The following is a 22265-nucleotide window of genomic DNA, read 5'->3' as shown; positions in this document are numbered from 1 at the left end:
TGAACGGAATATACTTCTTCTGCTGACAGCTATTCAGAGTCTGTATTCTCATATTGCAGCAACTCACTGATACAACACAGTCTTGTATATTCCATGTATTTCTGAAAACAGAAGTGGCTAAGGCTTCTGGAAAGAACTTTCTGTCATTTATGACAAAGAAATGCATGAAGCAAGTAAAGAAAATTAAACATATCTCCACATATACTTTGTAGGAGCCCCAATGCCATGTGTGATCATTATCCTATATCTAATTTGCAGAACTTTATAGCTTGCAGTTATTTTACACAGATTGAAAACCATTAATAGAAGCATTTCAAAGTTATCAGTAATGCTAGCATTATAATCAAGTGATTTTGGTGTTTGGTATAAATTTATTTTCTAAATCAATATTACATATTACACATAGCTGTCTTATTTCCATTCTAAAATCTAAGACTTACCAACCGAACTATAAATCCTCACCAGTGCAGCTGAAACAGCATCTTTTACCCCATACACTTCATATTTCACCCTTAATGACATACATACATCTATATATGCATATCTGCCAAGGTAACACTTTCCAAGCTTAGAAAAATGTCCTTGCTGAAAAAAATATACTGGCTTCAATAGGGGGGTTATTTTCCCTATTAACTCAGTATCCTAAAACCAAATTGCTCTCTGACATTGTCTTCATCCAGACAAAGATATGTCTGTCAAATGGACACACTCAGTTTTGGCTGGTTTTACATTTTAGGCTCAAAACTTTCTTCTATATGTCTTCCATACCACAGAGGATACTCTTTGGCAATCTAAAGATTAGAGAATATACTTTAGTTGCAGGGAGTCTGGAAAAAAGCCTGGATCTCACACCAAGGACTTTTCAGCTCTACTGGGCTTTAAGAATGTCACACTGAAAAAGCATGAAGATAACCCAGAGCTTGAATGTCATGAAAGAGCTAAGGAAAACAGCAACTGGATTTTTATAGGAGGTTACAGATCTGGATGTCACACAGGCAACAGCAAGAGGACAGTTTGGGCTCTCAAGTATCAGCTGTGGGAAAAGGGTCCTCATGTTTATATCCAGTGTTTTTCACGCTACAACAAAACCCAAAATCTTTCAGGTAACATCTGAATGAGCTCTTCCTTAAAACAAGAAAGGAGTAGTACCATTTAATCGGCAGCAGCTAATGTTAATTAATTTCCACCACTGCAAATATCATAGAAACAATGCAAAGTACACTCAGAAAGTAAATTAGATATTAGTGGAAGACATATAAGAAACATGCTTCTAGATGTATAAATTTAAAGGTATAATGCTGCTAAAGACTGCCCTGCGGTCTTTAAAGAAAACCTGTGATATATTTCCTAAATTTCCCTGTTTGATTTTCCTGCCTTTCAAAGTCAAGAGCAGCAACATCCTTTATCTTTTGAAAGACTGCTCTCATTCCCTACAGTACCACCCTTTGATTTGGATTGAGCTTTATAACAATAAAAAAATATTTTTCTGAGTCTGGACTGTCTTGCCCATAAAACATAGAACTGAGCCGCCGGATTTCTTGTCATTAAAAGACTCTTTTAGTACCAATAGGAACTTCCAGTATTCGTGTCCTGCTTAAAATCAAGCTCAGGTAGGTATATTGTCTCCAAAAAATTTTCCTACCATTTCAATTACACATTTTATACAACAATAAAGTTCAAAACCAAAGTTGAATAGTGCTCTTCTTAAATAACAGCTATATTTTTACATCATGCATTCAATTTTTGGTAGACTTTTTTAATCTTTCAAATTGAAAAGCGTTATACAAATTTGATCTACTGTAACCATTAAAGAACCATAAAGTATCTAGAGTTTTTCATAATGTTAACTATCATATATTTAATATGATTTATGCTTTCTGAAGGATATACTTTTCTTCATATTGCAGAGAAGGAGGGTTTCTTTATGAATATAAACAGTATTTTTAGCTTTATACCTTCAGTGTGTCTGAAGCTTTAAAACTAGTATAGGATTTTATTCAGCAGAATCAACAGGAATAATAAATCAGTGCTACTCCACTGTGCAAGGCCCCATCTTCACCAGAGACCTAAGGAGGGCTGCTGAGAGGCGGAATAGCTACAGTACTGGGCTATTGAGAGAAATCCCACTGTTTAGCTACACTGTGGGATAGCTGTAATAGCAGTAATTAGCACAATGTCCAGTGGATAATGAATTATATTCACACCTGGGTTTTGACCCTGTAAGGTTAGAAGAAAAGTGCCAGCAATCTTCTCTTCCTACCTCCTGTCTTGACGTAGAGCCTACAACTGAGTTGTGTGGCCAGAATAGCACAACTGAATGCATCCTAGAAACTGCCTATTTCTGCAGAATTGTAACAGCAATGACTTTCAGGTGCTGTCCTTCAGGAAAACATACAGAGAGGAAAAATAGTGCAAAACTATACATTGTAAAAATATCCCCTCTGGACCATATTAAAAGTCACTGCAGCAGAGGTTTTGCACTTTGCTATGTTAGCAACTGAGATCTCAGAAGGTAGGAACTTTCAAAAACTAATTTGATATTTTTCTTTCTTTTTTCAAAAGCATACTGTTTATAAATCATGAAAAAAAAAAAAGAGAGAGATAAAATTGCAAATAAATGCCAGTTCTTTAAATGTCAAATGTGGAAAAACCCTTCAAATAATATCTTATCTATAACATCTTCAGCTCAGTAAATAGCCCAGTTCTACACAATTGAACAATCTTAATAGGTGAATTTCTGACTGTACGCTTACTCAATTTAAGTTGAATCCTTATTTTATGGCCTTTTAAAAGTCATGAGACAATATAAAAAGTGCAATTAAAGTTCCTCTTGTTCTGAAATGGCTGTAGCTAGCAACCTTCATTTGTTCTCCAGAATTTCAGGGCAGCATTCCCCAGACACTATCGGAAGGTCTACATAAAACTCAGTCTCCAAAGTGTTATAATTCCATCAAGTACTAGAATACAAAACATTAATGAATGAAGCTTTAGTCAATGCCCTCTCATGCAAAAATAATACAGATACAGATTCATCAGAATGCCTCAGAAGTTTCCTCTTTCTTTACTTCCTTTAGTACCTTTTGTATTTCCTGTTTTCTTTGCCTTCATGTTAATTGTTACATGTTCATTGTTAACATGTAATTGAAATACTGGCAGATCACATAAAAAAAACTCCATGAGCAACACAATTTTTCCAGATACTTACTCAGCCTGACCACTAATGCCCAGACAGATGTGAATTAATAGGGTGGTTCAGCATCCAGAAGCTTTGACTACTCAAAAGTCCCAAAAGCCTGAATTCATATGACCTGTCTTTGGGAACCCCTCTCAGTCACATGAGGGGCTCTGCAGAGATCATCTGGCAATGTCAGTGGATGAATAAACACTTTGGACATTCCAGTATCTCCATCACCAAACATGGAGGCTGGGGCAGCCAGACTCCTAACTTACAACTTAAGTTCTTAAAGATAGCTGGGAAAAATGTAGATCTAAATTTCCAGAACCAGATCCCCTGGAAAATTATCATGTTTATTTCTTAACTGTGTAGATTGACCTGACCTGAACAAGAAAATTTCTGCCAAAAAGAACAGGCTAACTCTGAGAAATATCCAAAGACTTCAAAATTGTGACACTTTCACCAGGAACTGGTCATGGTCATCATTGTCCTTGGGTTTCTTGGTTAAGAGACAGGGTTTTTCATCCCTTCTCACCTTCAGAGACACATTTCACAGAACAAGGAGCATCTGTGCAGTATTTCTGTACTCCTTTTGTCTGAGCACAAGGCCATGAAAGACAGAAATTTAGCAGCAGCAGCTCTCTTTTGGGAGACAGTGACAACAATGTGGCAGTTATACTGTCAAAGGACTTTTCATCTTATTTGAGACTGACTCCATCCTTCTTTCATTTCCAGGACAACAGCTAAAGCAATGAAGGAAAATTACTGCCTTTTCTCATCCTATCATTCTTCCAAACTAGCTGCCTGTGCACTTTGTGGCAATAGAAAAAAAAGTAACTGCAACCACTGGAAATTGTTTAGGAGAAAATGAATGGTATTTTCCAAGACAGGCACAAAAGTGGCGCTCCCTTTACAGACACATTACCAGTGTTTACCCTGAACTCCAGAAATGTTATTAAATTACCCGAAATGAAGCTTCTGTAGTAAACAGCTAACCCCAAAATATGTAGTTGTAATATATTATTTCATAAGATTCTTCTTCAAAATGTCTTGTTTGCCAAGTTCCCTTGGTTGCAAAAGCAGTGATAAGATCCAATCTTTTGCCCTAAGCACCAGGCAGTAATGGTATCATTGTCATCTACTCCTTCCACAATTGCGTTGGCCTACCTTGAGGATTCCTTCACACACTTCAGAGATAATGACAATTCTCTTTTGGAAATAATGTTTAAGGAACATCAACACTTCCTTTTTTAAGAAAGAAAAGCCCCTTTTGCCCCAATTTTCAAGGCTGCATCTTTTAAAGCTAAAGCTTTTACACACTCATTCTACAACAATAAGCTCCTGTCCATTAGCTTTTGGACAATGAAAGATCAGAGGCATATTAAATTTCAGGCTAACACTCCTTAGAACACATTTGCCAGTATAACTCAGCATATGCTCAGCTTTATCCTAATAGAGAACAGTGGGGAGAATTTAAGCTTTTGCTAATAATGATCTAACCTTTTATCCAAATATTTGTATGGAGCATATCTGAACACCTCGGCACCTCCTGTGGATCTCTAATCTCTTTAATTAAAATCATTCTCATGTTACTGCTTACATTTTTACTTTTGTCTCATACTGCATATACACAGAAGTCTCTCGAAATCCAGGCAGCCCTTCAACAAATCAAATCAAAGGAATTTGGGTTAAGATGATAACTGATAGTTTAGGAAAATCAGCTGAGACTGGTAAAGGTTCCAAGGCTGGTAAAGCCCCTCCCACTTAGAATACATCAGCATAATCTGACTAATTTTATATTCCTTATGCTTTTTTTTTAATCTGAAAATTTAATGAAATGAGAGTATGTTCAGTGATCAACAAATTCACAGAATCATAGTGTCATTTAAGTTGAAAAAGACCTCTAAGAACTTTGAGTCCTATCAAAATGTGAAGAAGACAATATTTTTATGGCAAACATCCATATAAAGATATGGTGATTATTCCAATCACTGGTTTTAAAGAGGAACAGATTCAAGTCACAATATAATGATGAATAATGATGAGCACAAAGAGATATTTCTCAAATGAATAACTGGTGTCTGATACAAATTGTCCTGCCTTTGCAACATGCACTTAAAATTCAATCTGTAAATTACATCACTATAATCATTGTTAGGTATTAAGGTCACTTATACTAGCAATCACTTAGCTGAATAGACAAACCCAAACTTGTATTGCACACAAAACTGGTTTTAGTTATCCCTGTGGAATCACACGAACTGTTTGGAGGGGCATGGAGGGGAAGAAGGGGTGGATCTATGGTGGAACATCATGTTATTAATTTTAACTTTATATAACTTAACTACCTAAATATTTAGGGATCAAAACACAGCCAATACAACGTAATTAGCATGAAAATTCTTAGTAAAAAGATAGTACTAACTTCACTTCTCATTGAAAACTTACACATTTTAATGGCACTTAGTGGACTTGCTATTTGGAAACATCATACTGTAAAATCTTCACAAGCCATTTCCAAAATGTAAAAAAATCCTTTTAAGTATTAATTTGAAAACTACTGGACTGTTATTCTCTCTTATTTTTATAAAAAATAGAGAGAAAATCCAGGGCCTACAGTACATATATGCTATCTTTTCAGTTAAAAAAAAAAAATAAAAACAGTCATGAAAACATCTCCTTGTTTTGTGGTGATGTACTGACAATACACAAAATCCCAGTTAATATCAAGATGGGCACTAGAAGAATGCCTGTTAGCTTCATTATTAAAAGTACATTTCCCAAGGACTTCAAAAGTAGTTTCCTTACAATAAGGAGTGATAAATAGGTCAGCAAATGGATACTCAAATTATTTCTGTAAATCAGCCAGAAAACTTTCCAGTGACTTCAGCAGATTTTGAATCAAGCATTCAGATCTCAGCTATTATACATTTTCTGCATCTTTTCAATGAGCAATGATGGCTTTCTGTTCTGAAAGCCAAATGTATCTTTGTCTTTTCCCTCACAAAAGATCAGAACCCTATAAGCACCATCTGGACTGTTTCTTTGTATGTCTGTAGATTATGCAGATACAGACTTCAAACACAGACTGCAAAAATCCTATTGTAGCAGCAGCAACTGACTGGGATCCTCATCCAGGAGTGCTTTGAAGTTAAAGGAGCTGAATCAGGCCCTCCATATGCCTTGCATAGTAAAAAGATTGAACCTATTGTGCCAGTTTATACATCCCATAATTGCATAGCTGTTACCTTATGTCAGCTTTCTCACATAAACTCTTACCTCCAAGGCATGCACCCATGGCCAATGAGAATATTAATGGTTTCATAGGCAAGTTAACATCTGGATCTTTACTCAGATTGAGAAGCACAGGAATCTGTGGTTGAAGAAGAGAGAAAGGCATAATAGACTTCATTAGACAATTGGTATAGAGCCCAAAAATACAGCAGGCAGGCCTTCTAGCCAGATCTAGCACCAGTTCTCAGCCAGTAACATTCTTCAAAGATAAACAACTTCACCTTAGTTCACAAAAATGGTTTGAGATCAACATAATATTGTAACCACTTGGTTTGAAAGAATGGTGTAATCGGTACCTGTAGAGAGAAAGTTATTGGGAAGGGGAGAGGTGACAATAGTATTATCCTGTGTTCAATGTGTACAGAGGTTTATGGGACTGAAAGGGAAAGAGAAAGAATAAGCAAATGTGGAACAGTAAGACATGAAGCAGGAAGAGCTTTAAGAAAATAACTGTGATATGTCTGAAAATTAGTGCTTTCTCAGAGTCTAGGAGTTTCAGTAGTGAATAGTTATGACATTTAATTCTCCAATTTGTCATTTTAATGTATTTCACAGTTCACCCTCACGGGGTATGATCTCTTCTGCTTCCTGAAAAATGCTTTAACTTTGATGGCTGAGTGATGCTCACCTTTATTGACTGCGTGTGTTCTTTTGGTATGGAGCAATATATAGGCTTTATGAAGAACTACAACTCTCCTCATTCCTCCCACCAGTGGTGCTACTCATCCCTCTTAAATCCTCTTATTGATTAGCCTAGATGAGCTAATTTCTAAACAATTATTCTTGAATTTTACATTGCCTGAAGATGTCTTTTTCTATTTTAAGGCCTAAAGAAGGCTCAGCATGCCCAACATCTTGTCTGGTTTTGCATGAAATAGTAAAGAAAGATTCCATTTCTCATCACAAACTTTATTTCTCTCAAACTGTCACAGCTAGAACATGGTATGCAATCCAAAATTAAGTTATATTTATTTACAAACAATTTAGTGTCTTGTTGTTGAGGTCAGTCCTAACGCTGTTGCCAGACAGCTCTGAGTGCAGAGCAAACAATGCCCCACACCCCACCAGTGCACTAGATATACAGAGAGGAGACCAGAGGAGGGGCACTGGTACTGCTCTATCAGCGAGCGTCTCCTCCTGGGATGGCAGCAGACACACAGAGAGTGAAACCCTCTCAGCTATTTCTGCTTTCCAAAGATAACACTTGTACAAGTAATCACACACACCCTCATTGTGCCAGAGTAGCTTAAGCAAGTTACCAGGTCCTATAGCTGTGCAGTGCAATAGAATTCAGCAGGTAAAGAGCGGCCCAAAAATGCTGGTTAATATTCAAGGATCACCTCCTCCAAGCTCAGAAGCACATCCTGACAAAGAAGAAATCACGCAAAAATGCCAGGAGCCTTACATGGATGAAAAAGGATCTCCTGGAGAAACTCAAACACAGAAAAAAGAAGCTTACAAGGACAGGTGTCCTGGGAGTAATACAGAGGGATTGTACAAGCACCCAGCGATCAGGTTAGGAAAGATAAAGCCGTGACAGAATTAAGTCTGGCCAGGGACATCAAGAGCAACAAGAAAAGCTGCTGTAGGTATCTTAGTGATAAAAGGAAGACTAGGGAAAATGTGGGTCCTTTCCAGAAGGAGATAGGAGACCTGGTTATCCAGGATATGTGGAAATGGCTGAGGTACTCAATAACTTTTCTGTCTTAGTCTTCACCAGCAAGCATTCCAGCCACACTGCTCAAGTCACAGAAGGCAAAGGTAGGGACTGAGGGAATGAAGAATCACCTGCTGTAGGAAAAGATTAGGTTTGAGACCATTTAAGGAAAGAGAAGGTGCCCACATCCATGGGGCCTCATGAGGTATATCTGCAGGTCCTGAGGGAACCAGCTGAGGAAGTGACTAAGCCACAATGCATCATATTTGAGAAGTCATGGCAGTGTAGTGAAGTTCCCAGTGACTGGAAAAGGGAAAACATAACCCTCATTTTTAAGAAGGGAAAAAGAAAGACCTGGAAAACTACAGGTCAACCGGTCTCATCTCAGTACCTGGCAAGGTCATAGAGCAGATCTTCCTGGAAAGTATGCTAAGGCAAATGGAAAAGAAGGAAGTGACTGATGACATCCAACATGGCTTCACTAAGTACAAATGATACCTGGCAAATTTGATGGCTTTCTCCCAAGTCAGAGAGGCATGGATCTGATGGACAGACCACTTGGTGGATAAGGAATTGACTGGATGGTCATACTTAAAGAGTTGTGGTCAATGGCTCAATGTCCAAGTGGAGCCCATTGACAAGTGTCATTCCTCAGGGATTGATATTGGGACTGGTGCCATTTAACACTTTTGTCATCAACATGGACAAAGTGTTCAAGACCAGGTTAGATAGGGCTTTGAAAAACTTGGTCTAGTGGAAGGTGTCCCTTCCCATGGCAGGAGGGTTGGAACTGGATGATCTTTAAGGTCTTCCAACCTAAAGCATTCCACGCTCCTATGATACTGTCCAGTTTGTCTATTTGTGCAAAATGTCAATGAAACATCAATTCACACTGTTATTTTAGGGATTCATTGCTGCTCTACTTCACAACACACACTGTGCTAAGAACTGCCTGTGGCAAAGATATCTTCTGTGAAAACTGCAGAGAATATGCATTAATAGAAAACAAACTATTTGTCACTTCCAAAACTGTTGATGATTGCTCTGTCTCTGCAGATAGCTACAGCCTAGTCTTACACTTTTATCAAGCAGTGAAATTCAGGACATCATAGAAAACTCTGGAAGGGCAGAAGGCAAGGAAAATTCAAAAATAAAGCTGGCATCAAGAACATGAGATACATATGAAACATTCAGCACTGCAAGAGAAAAGTGTCTGATAGTTTTAGAGGCAATAAACTGTGGGCCAAAAATTATTTACTTTCTAACTAAGACCTGTCAGAGACTAAGTCATTTTGTCAGCCAAATGGTTCACAGAAATTGTTTGTTGCTCTATATTGAGGAAATAGTATTTAAACTCAGGTAAAAGAGGGATTTACTCTGGCTGTCATTTTACTTCTGGTAATAAAAGAAAAATATAAACAGATGGATTCAGCATGTATAGCTGATAAAACATGTCAATTAAACTAAAGAGCATACTGGTAATAACATCATGTGACCTAAAATTCTAAGGTGAAATTCATGACTATTTAAATGACAATATTAGGAAAGTCCAGGCCTTAAAAATTAGTGTCTGCCTGTCAAAGGATGTCATTGAGAGTTCAGCTGTTGAAAAAGGAAGAGAAATATCAGAGGTTTAATAGAGTGATACATAGAGCATCAGTAGAGCATCAATACATTTATTCTGCAGGCAAAGAAAGCTGGATATGCAACATGAAAAATCCCTTGCCATTCAAAAACTAAAATGTGAGAAATATAAGAGCCAAGCTTCTGGTTTATGAAATTTTCATGATAGAACATTATCTGGGTGTTTTTTAAGCAACTCCCAGGTGTATCTGTATATATTAGATTTGCAGCTGGCAACACAGATTAGATTTGCCGCTGGCAACACAGCATTTTACATACAGTCCAAGTTCACAGAGTTTCCCACAAAGTATTTTTCAAACTCAAAATTCGGGACACTGAAACTGTAAAAGGACCAGCTGTATCAGCTGAATGTTCACAAGTGCAGGGAACATGATGGGATTCATCCCAGAGTACTGAAGAAACCTTATGTTATGGCAGAACCCTTCTCAATCATCTACAAAGGGTCTTGGGGACCTGGGAAGGTCCTTGCTGGCTGGCAGCTTGTCAATGTTATTCCAGAAAGAGCATGAAGAACGACCCAGAGAATCACAGACCTGTTAGTGTAACCTCAGATCCTGGAAAAAACATAGGAAAAATCATACTGGGTACTATTGAAAGGCATTTAAAGAGCAATATAATCATCAGGCACAGCCAACAGGTGTTCACAGTGGGAAAGTCCTGTTTAACCAATTTGATTTCCTTCTATAATAAAGTCACCCTCCTCGTGGATGAAGACAAGGTAGTGAATGTAGTTTTTCTGGATTCTAGTAAGGATTTGGATACTGTTGCTCACAGCACGGACAAGCGGTCCATCTGTGGGATGAGCAGGTTCACAGTGCACTGGGTAAAAAACTGGCTGAAGGGCAGAGCCTAAAGTGTTGCAGTGAATGGGGTCACAGGTGACTGGTGACCAGGCACCAGTAATGTTCCTCAGGGTTCTAGGGCCAGGTCTGTTCAAAGTATTTATCAACAATCTCAAAACAGGAGTTGAATGCACCATTAGCAAGTTTTCTGGTGATACTAAACTGGGAGGTGCTGTTGACTCTCTTGAGGAACTATATGAAAGTCCTTGAGCATGTCCAGAGGAGGGCAACAAAGCTGGTGACAGGGCTGGAAGGCATGTCCTATGAGGAGCAGCTGAGGACTTCGAGCTGGTCCAGTTTGGAGAAGGCTGAGGGGGTGATTTCATTTACAGCTTTCTGAGGAGGGGAATTAGAAATGGATGTGCTGAGCTCTTCTCCTGAGATCCAGTGACAGAATACAGGGCAATGGCTCAGAGCTGTATCATAGCACATTCAGACTGGACATTAGGAAGCATTTCTTTACTGAGAGGGTGGTCAAAAACATTCCTAGAGAGGTGGTCCGTGCCGGGGTTTAAGAGTCCTTTGGACAAAGCCCTTAATAACAGGCTTTAATTTTTGGTCAGTCCTGATTTGCTCAGGCAGTTGTATTGGATGATATTTGTAGGTCTCTTCCAAGTGAAATAGTCATGCTATAATTCTACAATACTTTTTTACAGTACATTCTTTACTTGGTGACAAGAAATTATTTATTTTCCTGTCACATGCAGATAGCTATCACAGTTTCCAGGCATGTTTATGTAAAGAAATGCAGTAAACACTCACTCATGCAGACATCTATTTAATTAGGGAGCTGGATCTTCACTTTTGAATTTAAAGGGAAGGGAAAAGTCCTGGGATTACAGTTCATTGGGCAATTTTCAACCCCCTCATCTCATTTTGGGGCAGTTCATTTTCTTTGCATACAGGACAAATTATTTGAAATAAGCAATTAGAAGATATTTTGAAAACTGTTTTGTCTTCATGCATTTCCAATGCTCTATTTTAATGTAACAAAAACAGAATTTTGGCAAGACAGAAACAATAAAAGTACTCAACCTATGATGAGCTAAGTGCATGCAGAAACCCATTGCACTGTTTCTTGTAGGGAATTCTCTTTGTACAGCATCCTCTGTAGCAAAACATACATGCTGTGTTCTGCCCTCTTCACGGAGTTTTCAGTTTAGCAACTTCAGTACATGAATTCCATATGGTACTGACATTTTTGATTGTGGGTTACACCAGATTTTACCCTTGTCTAGAGCAGAGAAGAATTTGACCAACAACAGTGTTGCACTGAAAAGGTATTTTCAGGGAAGGCACTTCAAATAAAACACTGATCTGATTTTTGTAGTTTCAGAATTTTTTAGTAAGAGAGAAGTCTTCTCCATGTTGCTGAAGGCTGCTGAAAATCATCGATACGTTCACTCTGTTTAAAGACATGAATATTTTGCACTTTAAAATATGCCCATCTTAAAATAACTGAAAATATTTATGTTTTGTTCTTCAGACTGCAGATAATGTGTTGTGTTTTAGAGTAAGGAAGAATCCTAATTTACCTACATGGATACATAGAATCTCTTGAAAATGCCTAGAATTTTTTCTAGGAAACCATTTTCCTTATTGGTTTTCATTACTTCAATTCATAAAATAGTTTATTTCCTAGAATTCTGTGTAGTGCTGGTTCAGATACACTGATATTCTATTCCCCTTTCTAAAATATCAATCTTCACTTTCCATTTTTCACATCCTCTCAAAGTTTACTGACTGTTAAGTCATCCATAAATTTTAATGCTGTCAAATATGAAACTTTACATGAAGCAGTCAAATTTATCCAAACACAGATGAAATGAAACTTTTTGTCTCAAGATCCATTAATTAGGCATTAATATTTTTTCTTTTTTTTTTTTCTATACACGAAGCAAGTCATTATGAATCTGATTATCTCACTAGTACAAACACAGAAACTGAAAGGAAGTTTTGGACAACAATACATCACCTAGATTTTTTTAAAGGAAACACAACATCACAGTTACAGAGCTGTCTGCAGGTTTTTCTGGTTTGAGTCCCTTCAGCTATGCACCTAAGTCAAAACTCAGGCTCTAATGGAATTTTGTATTTCTTCCATCTCTTAAGTAGTTCCTGGTTCAAAACACTACACATAACAGAAAACTGAAAGAGTTGGAGCTTCACATCTACAGTGCCTTCAGCCCAAGGGTGCAGTCACCTCGCACAGAAGACTGTCCTCTCTCACTCCAGTTCTGAGTTACTATGCTGATTGTGCAGCCCATCCCCTCTCCCTGTTCCAAGTCTGGATGACATGCACTGCATATTGTTTTAGGGGACGAGTGGAGGACCTTATCCAGCAGCACAGAGGCAGTGTTGGGGACATCTCATAAATGAACTGATGCCTGTCTTCTTGAAGCTTCCCACCCGTGAAGGAACAAAACAGTGTAACTTTCCAGACACCTTTGCAATTGCAGTAGCTTTTTCCACAGTCAGCTGGGGGCTCACAACCAGAAAAACTGGGACTGGCAAGACTGCCACATCCCTGGAATATGGGACAAAAATCATGGCTTTCTAATGCAGAAAAGGCACCATTAGCATCCTTGACTCTGAACAGCCACCAGACCTTTCATCATCTCTGCATAATATTTAACGAATTCATGTACAAGTCAAACAAGCCATTACCCCATGAGACTGGTTTCTTTTAACTCCTATCAGTCAGTGGCAAAGTCTCTATAGGCAGAGGTCTGTGATGTCATCCTCCAAACACTCTTCCCTCAGTCAGAGAACACGGCTGTTAGCTATGAAACTGCCCAGATTTTTGTATCTCTGGGTTCAAAAAATTGAAGGAACTTCATGGATTCCACATCCCTACCCAGTACCTGGTCCATCAAAGCTATGACTAATGAAAAGCGCAAGAGAGATTGATCCATTGTCATGACACTGGTTCACCACTGAAGGAGACTTAAGGAGACCTGGAGGGATTCAGTACATCTGTCTTCCATTATTATGAGTGCAGGCTCATTTGTGAAGCTGGAACTTTTTCCTAGGAAAGGACAGGATCATTCATGGGTACCTCATAGCAGGTGCCCCATATTCCTATATCACTAGGGAATGTCAAACCAAACTCATATATAGAAGTCCCTGATTAGTGAAAAGTCATTCTACAGAAGATTTGGATTCAATATATTTAATACTCCTCATCAGAAGTTCATAACTTTGGCACATATACTGAAAAATAGCCTTCCAAAACTAAATACTTCTTGTTTTAACAGTAGGAACAAAGTACCAAAGAAAGAAAAAGAATTTTAAATGGAAGTTTAAAGATCTTGGGACTTAGTCACTTAGGAGCATTCTGTAAGGACTTTCTAATGCAGAATGACAAAGACTAAAGTGCAAGTTTATTCACTGAACTAGATGAATCTCAACTTTAGTTTGCCAAATAGCACATTAATGTCTTAACACCTCAGCTAATGACTGCTTTTACATAGGTGAGAATATGCCTGCATTTTTCTTCCTGTCTCTTCTCTCTGCCTAATAAAAAAAATGAAAAAATTATAGCAGTCTCTCAGGTTCGCTCCAGAACGAGAAAAATACAAATTTGAAATAGCTTAAAATGTTGACAAGGATCCCTCCCTGTCCATCTGTATTTGCCACCTGCAAAGATACAAAAGAAATGGTATTCAGGCATCCAAAAGGATTCTTGCATTTCAGTCCCTTTTCCCAAAACATACTCCTTTGGTTGTTATGCAGGTAGGTGTTGTTTGGTATTGCTCCAAGCCAATTTTTATAGACTAGCTGGATATGAGGCAAAAATCTTCTAAGTAAAGATTTCTGCATTATTGCTTAATAGACCTCAAACATTTGCTGGGAGGTGACTCATCCCAAACCAATCTTTCCTTTCACGCCTATTGTTTGAAGTCTGTTGTGGTTAAATCAATATAATTTCACAGGAAACACCACAGTAATCAAAGCAAAATACCATATTAATATATATTTATAGAGTAGTTACAAATCTGCCCAATTTGTTATATGCCCTGTAAGAAGTGTCTTAAACCTTGGCACAGGTTAACAGTGGACATGAACATCCAATAATGGGCAAAAAAAGGTGAAGAAAAAATATACTTAGCTGAGAAAGAGCTGTAACAATTAAATAGTATGGTACAATGAATGAATGATCACAATTTAAACTGAGAACTTGATTAAATAAACCTATCTGAGCATGCCCTTATTTGTTATAATTTGATACTTTTCTGATATTGAAGCTCAGCTGCTGACAAGCATTTGTTATGCTTAACATAATTTGGTGTTTTTTAAACTAATTACATAAGTAAGGCAGCAATAAAAGGTTCGGGTGTTAAAAAAGCATTAGCATAAACAGCACATGGAGGAAAAACATTCATAGCAGTGGATGGATAGTGACAGTTTCCATCGAAAAGACAATTTTATTTTTCAAGTATTTATGTGGATATAAGAGGAGAAAGTGCAAAAATGCAGCCAAAACAGTGCCTCTAGTTCCACAGCTACCTGCAGCAATGGCCAGCTAGATACCTTAACAGTATGAGTTAGTTTCTAATACTGATTCAATCTCAGAGGATAAAGTAAGCTACGGCACAGCAGAGGAAAAAAAAAACCAACCAAACAAAAAACCCCAGCAAATTGTAATCAGTAAGCTCAGCTCCCTTGCCAGCACCTGGAGGAGGATGTGCAGTGCTGCACAGACCTTACCATTGTAGCTGTGAAGGGGATGTTGTCAATCACAGAGGAGGCCAAAGCAGACACCCAGAGCACTAAAATGATGGCCACTGCCAAGCGCTGATCCTCAGGAACCACCTGGAATTGAAAGAGAGAAAATTATAACTTTGAGATCAGTGTTGTTCTGTGGGTCCCCCATGGCATAATTGCATGTTCTTTACAGCTTTAATTTATTGACATTTATCATTCCTTTAGGCTCTGAGATAGGAAAGGCATCTTAGATAAAGTAGCCTAACATTTAGTAACACAATTATAGTTCTTCTTCCAAGAAAACTTGAGCAAATGGAAGTACAGATTGATATTTCTAATACTCAGCTTTCACACAAGAAATACACTGTGCAACTGTGAATTTTGACCTTTAGCTGCTTATACTTTTTTCACCTTTGCATTTTTGGAGTTTTTAGACTACAGAAAAAGCTTCTCTATTGCATTTATGGCTATGTTTATTCTGGCTGTGGACAGATATATACATATTAAATATCACCCATGCCAAAGTATGACATGCTTTCTTGTTATTGCTGATGCAGGAATGCAATCATTAACATCAAATTCAAAATAAAAATATTATTTATTGTTCTACTGGAGTAAAATGATTTTTCTTATTCATTAAAAAATTATAAATATTTTAAGCATACCTTTATTAACAAAGCCGTCTGCTCTCCTATATAGTCTATTAAGTGCAGATGAGCCAAAGCCTGGGAAAAAAAAAAAGACATCGATATCAACTAATGAAGTGCATGATGTACTTACTTCTTTTTTTCACTGGATGTAAGAAAATGCAACCATTTCTTCCCATTTACAAGATACTGATATTCAACTCATGTAGCTTCTACAGAAGTAATTTTAGGCAAGAAAAGACACAGCAGAAATTGGTGACTATTTGCAGAAGTGAGCTGGTTGCAATGAAATGCCTCAGAGGATTACTCAAGAGCATGGGACACAGGATCAGAGAGAATGGCTGAAATTTAAAGATGACATTGTTCAGTAGATAAATGTCTTCTGAAAACCAGAACACAACTGACTTTAAATCAACTTCCCCAAGCTCACAATATAGATAGAAGTGCATCATGTGTTTCAAAGGTCAGATGAAATCAGGCATCTCATGCTCAGTCTCAGATGAAGAAACAGGAAAACAAATTATGCTTCTTTTTTATGGCTTTCTTAGACCCATTCAAAAAAACCCCAAAAACCTCCAACAAAAACTACCAAAACCAGTATCCATCTGCTAAAACCAGAACAGAGATCTTGGGTGAATGGGAATTGGCACAGATGCAGCAGCATCTGAAAGGCAGGAAATCCAGCTCTCCAATGCCCAAGTTAGGCATGTAAACTAAGGAGGTGAGCCCTGTAAGCACTGGACCCCAGGATAGCCCAGATCAGAGTGCTCTACCCTCCCTGTGAGAACCATTCTCATTTGTACAGGACACTTAGGTAGCATTCCGTGGTGCTACCACGGATGAAAAGACATAGGAAGACTTCAGCCTAGTGGTGCTGACTCTGATCTCTCCTTGGGCACATAGAATACTGACTGAGTCTTCACACCCAAGGATAGTGACCTATTTCCTTGACCCTCAAGGTAAAAGGGTGATTTTAACCCATGAGTGCTAGCCTTTAATTCATTTGGGTTTTGTTTTCTTTTCTTGTGGGCATGAAGAATGAAGTACTATTTTCAGGTTTAATAAGGTATATCTATTTTATGACTTCTCAGTTTCTCAGGAGAGAAAATCACATCATTTTTTGTTTAGCCTAGACCACGCTGGTTGGCTTGCTTTCATTTTTTTTCTGTCAAGTAAAAGAATCAGTCAGCTGCAATACCTCACTTACTGACATCAGTCCCTCACAGAGCTGCAGAAGTCAGTGTTCACACAGCACAGCTCCATATAACCCTCACACCGGGCAGTCAGACAGAGCCCTTCAAAGACTGCAGTGGGAAAAAAAGCATTCAACTCACATGCTGTCAAATTCCATGACAGATGCAGACAAAAATCCTAATAGGCATCGAGTGGTGTGGTATAGGACACTGTCTTGTCAGTGACTAAGGTGCTTTCATTCAGACTGGCAATTCCTGTACCTGCAGCTCGATTGGACATCAGCTGAATGATAGTGGTTTGGGTATCACTACATAGTAAATTTGGCCCAGAAATATTTTTTTTTTTAATCATACATTGAAGAAGAAAAGGTTTATCCACAATTAAAGACACAGCATGCAGAAAACAAGCAGCAAAACTTTTAAATACAGGTACATACCCCTTACACTTAAAAAAATGAATATTTTCCCATTACTTTAGCTTCCCAGGAGAAAGTTTCCTAAGAAATTAAGTCTTGTTGGTGATTTTAAGTTACCATTTTCTTTCTAAGCTATACGTGTTGCTTTATCAACTCAAAGGTTATGTCAGTGACTTTTTAAATGTATATAAATAAAAGCAATATTCTTAATAGTTTTTATATTGTTGCTTTGTGTTCACACTTCAAAATAAACTTTTAAACAGCTAGTTGTCAGCAATTAGAGCCCAGATTTACATTCAATTAATACTGCTGCCTTATTAATTATCTACTAACAGAACGTGTTACTTTTGAGTAACACTCAAAATTCATTCTGGAACACAAGAAAAAGAGATGTTCAGGACACACACATCACTCCTGCAAGACAGTCTGCAGGTAGCCCATCTTGTTAGAGATGGTGACAATACTACTCACATAAACAATTTTAGGATGTCTCTATGATCTCCAGGCCACTCTCCTGCAAGCACCTAACTGCAAGTCAGCAATTAGTACCCTGCCACTGTCCTCCCCTGCATGTAAACTGCACAGAGGGTCTCCTGGATATTCCTGTGTCTTCTAAGAGGAGTAAGCATTATTGCACTAATTGGTGTCTTCAAGCATATTAGTTCCTGTGTGGCAGTTCACAACAGAGCTTTACTGCAGAAAAAAATCACGAGCCATTTAAAAACAAAATTTAATTTATGCATAAAAATTTTGATTAATCCTCTTGTGGACAGTATGTCATGATGTCTGTTGTAAATAAACTCTGCCTGAAGGATTTAAGGTATTATGTCCATTTCTACTATAAAAGTGAACAAAGAACTGTAATCCTGAGAGGCATAGGGACTTATTTTACAGAGACAGAAGAAGCAAAAAGATTTTTATAGCATGTAACATCCACTTGTGACTAAAGACCAAAAAGACAGCAGTAAAGATTAATTACTCAGGGGACACAAAAGAAAACAAGAGAGCTCTAAAGGATTTCCAAGTTTTTCGCTGTGAAAGATGCACCAGACTGGACTGATGAACCCCCAAAGGCAGAGCCTCCAAAAGTTCCCCTGTGGTTTAGGAACTCAAATCACATTTTCCAAAATGACTTGCAGCCTAAGTCCCACACAGGTTTTTAAATGTGCCTTGTAATAGGAAAGAGAACATTTATAGCAGTAGAAACAGCTTCAGACTGGGGACTACCCAAGCCGAAGGTTCACCAAGGGTGAGCAATATGAGCTGACAGTTGCTGGATGCCCTAGACCATGGAAAGATTTCTTATACTTCAATGTATATTTTTGTTTTGACCAGTTTCTTCTTGACACTGGCAACTTAAAGGAAAGAAAAATGCCTTTGAAAGGACTGTCACCTACTAATCCAATAGATTCAGATTAAAATTAGCAGTGATGACATACATAGAACATTTTCTCATTCATTTAATGTCTCACTTTTTTTTCTTGATTATCTGGAAGAGTTTCTTTCATGACTTTAAACTGCTGTTATTCTAGGGAGCCAGGAAAAATATTCTTTCATTAGCAAACTATTCACTGGTGACCTGAGAAACCATAAAAATGAAGTTCAGTGAATTATAATAGTTGTATCCAAAGTCTGGCAGTAAATGGCAAATCCCTGTGTATTTTACTGTGGTATTGTGCAGTCACACAGCACTCAAATCACAGCCAGTCCATCCAAGTTCAAACAATAAATACATCAGAGAATACAACTAATAAACCGTTACAGCAGAGGTAGACAAAATAAACATGGCTACAGCGTTGATTCCCTGTAAGGTCTAGAAAATGCAAGGTTATATAGAACCTGATAGAATGGAGAACTGAAAATTGCTTGTTCTAATGAGCATACAATAAATCAATATTTCCTGATGAATTTTAGACTTAGTAACTTACAGAAAACTTCCTAATAATAATCAAAGTTTCCACTCATCTTCTCAGAGGTTACCAGATTTTGACTTCCACTTTGGCATTAATTAGAGTTAGTTGGATTGGTTCTTGTTTCTATTTGCTTCAAACGTTGTCCCTGTTACTGCTGGTGATTTTTTTTAATAGATTCCAATTTCCAAATTCCTGGGATCTTTGCAATTATTGGGAGGGGAGAGGGGAGGAAAGAGGCTGTATGAGCAAATTTGTTACCACAGGCTTTTCCCAGGCTCCTCACTCAGACAATACACTAACCATGGCAGTGTCAGTGGTCACATGGGTATTGTCAGTCTTGTTTCTACATCATTATTACATCATTTAAACCCAACAATTAACAACTGAAGAATAGTCAACACTCTAGAAGCCAAATTTAAAAGTTAATGTGAGTATCCACACAAAAAAAAAATTCCAAATATTTGGCATAAAAATAAATCCTCTCAAGCTATACAAAAGCATCAAATAGAGAATAAAAGGGGATACAAACATGGATGGACTGTTGTCAAGCAGACAAACACAGAAACTACACAGCAAGATATCCAGGCATTTCAAGAGCTGAATATCTTTTTAATTAGTATTGCAAACTGAAATTCAGTGTATTTTCCTTTTGAATCACACTTCTGTGTGGTATCTTAGGCCATTTGGTAGCATAGCAGACAGCACTAGAAGCATTTTTCAACTCTGGTATAATCTTGTTCTATTATTTTTCCTATCATTTGTATAAGTAATTGTAAACAAACACATAAATATATATAAAATATCTGCACATATAGACCAACAATAAACCCAGAAACTGAAATTTAAATTATAGAAAAATGATTGTGTGAGATACATTCAACAAACACAGAATAAGGAGAGAGTGAGATCAAGTTTACAATGAAAATTTAAATATGAAAGAGGTCCAACTAACTTTCACACTCTGCAATTCCTCTCTGTATTACCATAACTACACTTGATCAACAATATTCCAGTGGGATTGAACCAGCAGGAGGCCTCTCTCCATGAACATAATTCACATTTGAAATTGTTTGCAATTCTTCAGGCTTTAGAATCAGAGAATATTACCTCCATGAGAACAAACAATGCTGCAAAGAAAAGGAGGGTTGCCCACTCAACTCTGTGCAATATCATCTCAAAATCATGGATGTCTGCTAGCACTAGCAGCCAAAGGGCTCCCAACATGGCAATCCAGCCTGCATGAGAGAAAGAGAGAACAATACTTTACACTTCACAGACTTGTTATGTGCTACCAACATGTAAGTTACAGTATTGTGATTTTCAAAGATTTTTGCCATATTTTTGCCCTGACTGTAACAGGAAGAGTTCACAGACACCACAGGATTAATGGTTTCTGCTTTTAAATTAAAACAAAAGAAAAAAAAAAAAAAAACAACAGAGTTGGGTTACCCCAATAATCAATGGGTTTAGATCACAGAGAAACCTTTAGGTATTCAGGAGTAGTGAAGGACTCTGCAGCTCCCAAAAGGCTGGCTGCATCCCCTGGACCTTGAAGACTCAGTGGCTACCTGCTCTAGAAGACAATCAGGAAAGGAAACTCTCCTTAGAAAAGAAGGGACACTTAGAGTAAAAGAGGCTGTCTTCAGAGATGATCCTCTGTACATCCTGAAGTGTTTTAATACACATATTTAGGTAACTAATTGAGAGAAAATACAAATCAAATGCACAATCAGCTGGAAAATGCAAATAGCAAGTCTCCTGTCCGAGCAAGGCTCACTTTCCCTCTGCACAGTTAAAATTCTTTCTAGAGCTGTTTGATCCCTCTGGTCTATTTATCTTAAAACTCTCAGAGTTCCCAAAGCAGCAAAGGAAAGTGAGAACTGTCAGTTCCATCTACCATGACTTTTCAATAGCAAAGCTGATTTGCTGTCTCATAAAAGAAAGCAAATCAACTGTTTATGAAAATTAAATTAATTTTCTCTGAACACAAAGAAAGGGGATATAGAAATGCACTGCCTAATTTTCTTCTGACTGTTGTCTTGGCTGTTTTCTGAATTCATTAAAGAATAGTGGGCCCAAGTCCACCTTAAATAAATGAAGATGATGGCAATTCCTGTTAGAATACTGCAAAGGAAAGTAGGTATGTGCTGATTTGAAGCTAAGTAGCAGAATTTTAACTGCTATTTTATAAAAACTTAAGTCACACCATTACATTTTTCTCATATGCATTTTGTATGTAAGTAGAACATAGTGAAGCATTAAAAAATTTCTCATTACTTCTGGAACAATCTATGAAAATATCTTGGTATTATTTTTACCCTTTTGTCTCCAATAATAATGAATCAACTTGAATTGATTGTTATCTCTATATGGAGATAACAATTAATCACTAAAGGTAATGAAATATTATGGAATTGCTGAAGAAGTGGATGGATCCAGCATTTTCTAGCACTGTGAGTGTTATCAGCACACATTAGCTTTAAGCATTCAGCTTTGCATGAGAGAACAGTGCCTGGCCTTATAATATTGTTCCCTGAGAATACAGACAGGCAAGGGAGGTGTCATCCTGCCATGCTTCAGCAAGTACAGCTCTGCAGAGGGAAGTGCAAACACATCAGCTGCCAGTTCTGGCTGCACAGAGCTTATTTCAGAGAGGGGAGAGGAGAGGAGAGGAGAGGAGAGGAGAGGAGAGGAGAGGAGAGGAGAGGAGAGGAGAGGAGAGGAGAGGAGAGGAGAGGAGAGGAGAGGAGAGGAGAGGAGAGGAGAGGAGAGGAGAG

The 22265-nt window shown here is 37.8% G+C and overlaps 1 protein-coding gene across 9 annotated transcripts in view; it reads right to left on the bottom strand.

Annotated features, from left to right (window-relative positions):
• OCA2 (OCA2 melanosomal transmembrane protein) overlaps window positions 1-22265 on the bottom strand; it is a 190801-nt gene that overhangs the window by 47489 nt on the left and 121047 nt on the right. For 8 of the 9 annotated variants that reach the window (XM_048324885.1, XM_048324919.1, XM_048324895.1 and 5 more), the window contains 4 exons: window positions 20596-20723; window positions 15985-16044; window positions 15323-15427; window positions 6455-6548 (listed from right to left, as the gene is read on the bottom strand). In XM_048324885.1, the coding sequence (XP_048180842.1) occupies window positions 6455-6548; window positions 15323-15427; window positions 15985-16044; window positions 20596-20723 (387 nt within the window). Of the gene's footprint in view, window positions 1-6454; window positions 6549-15322; window positions 15428-15984; window positions 16045-20595; window positions 20724-22265 lie in introns of those variants that run through there. The other variant, XM_048324938.1, reaches the window with a different exon arrangement.

Source organism: Corvus hawaiiensis, chromosome 2, assembly GCF_020740725.1.
Source record: "Corvus hawaiiensis isolate bCorHaw1 chromosome 2, bCorHaw1.pri.cur, whole genome shotgun sequence".
Taxonomy (NCBI): domain Eukaryota; kingdom Metazoa; phylum Chordata; class Aves; order Passeriformes; family Corvidae; genus Corvus; species Corvus hawaiiensis.
Note: the sequence above shows the minus strand (reverse complement) of the source record. Positions and strands in the feature narration are given on the sequence as shown.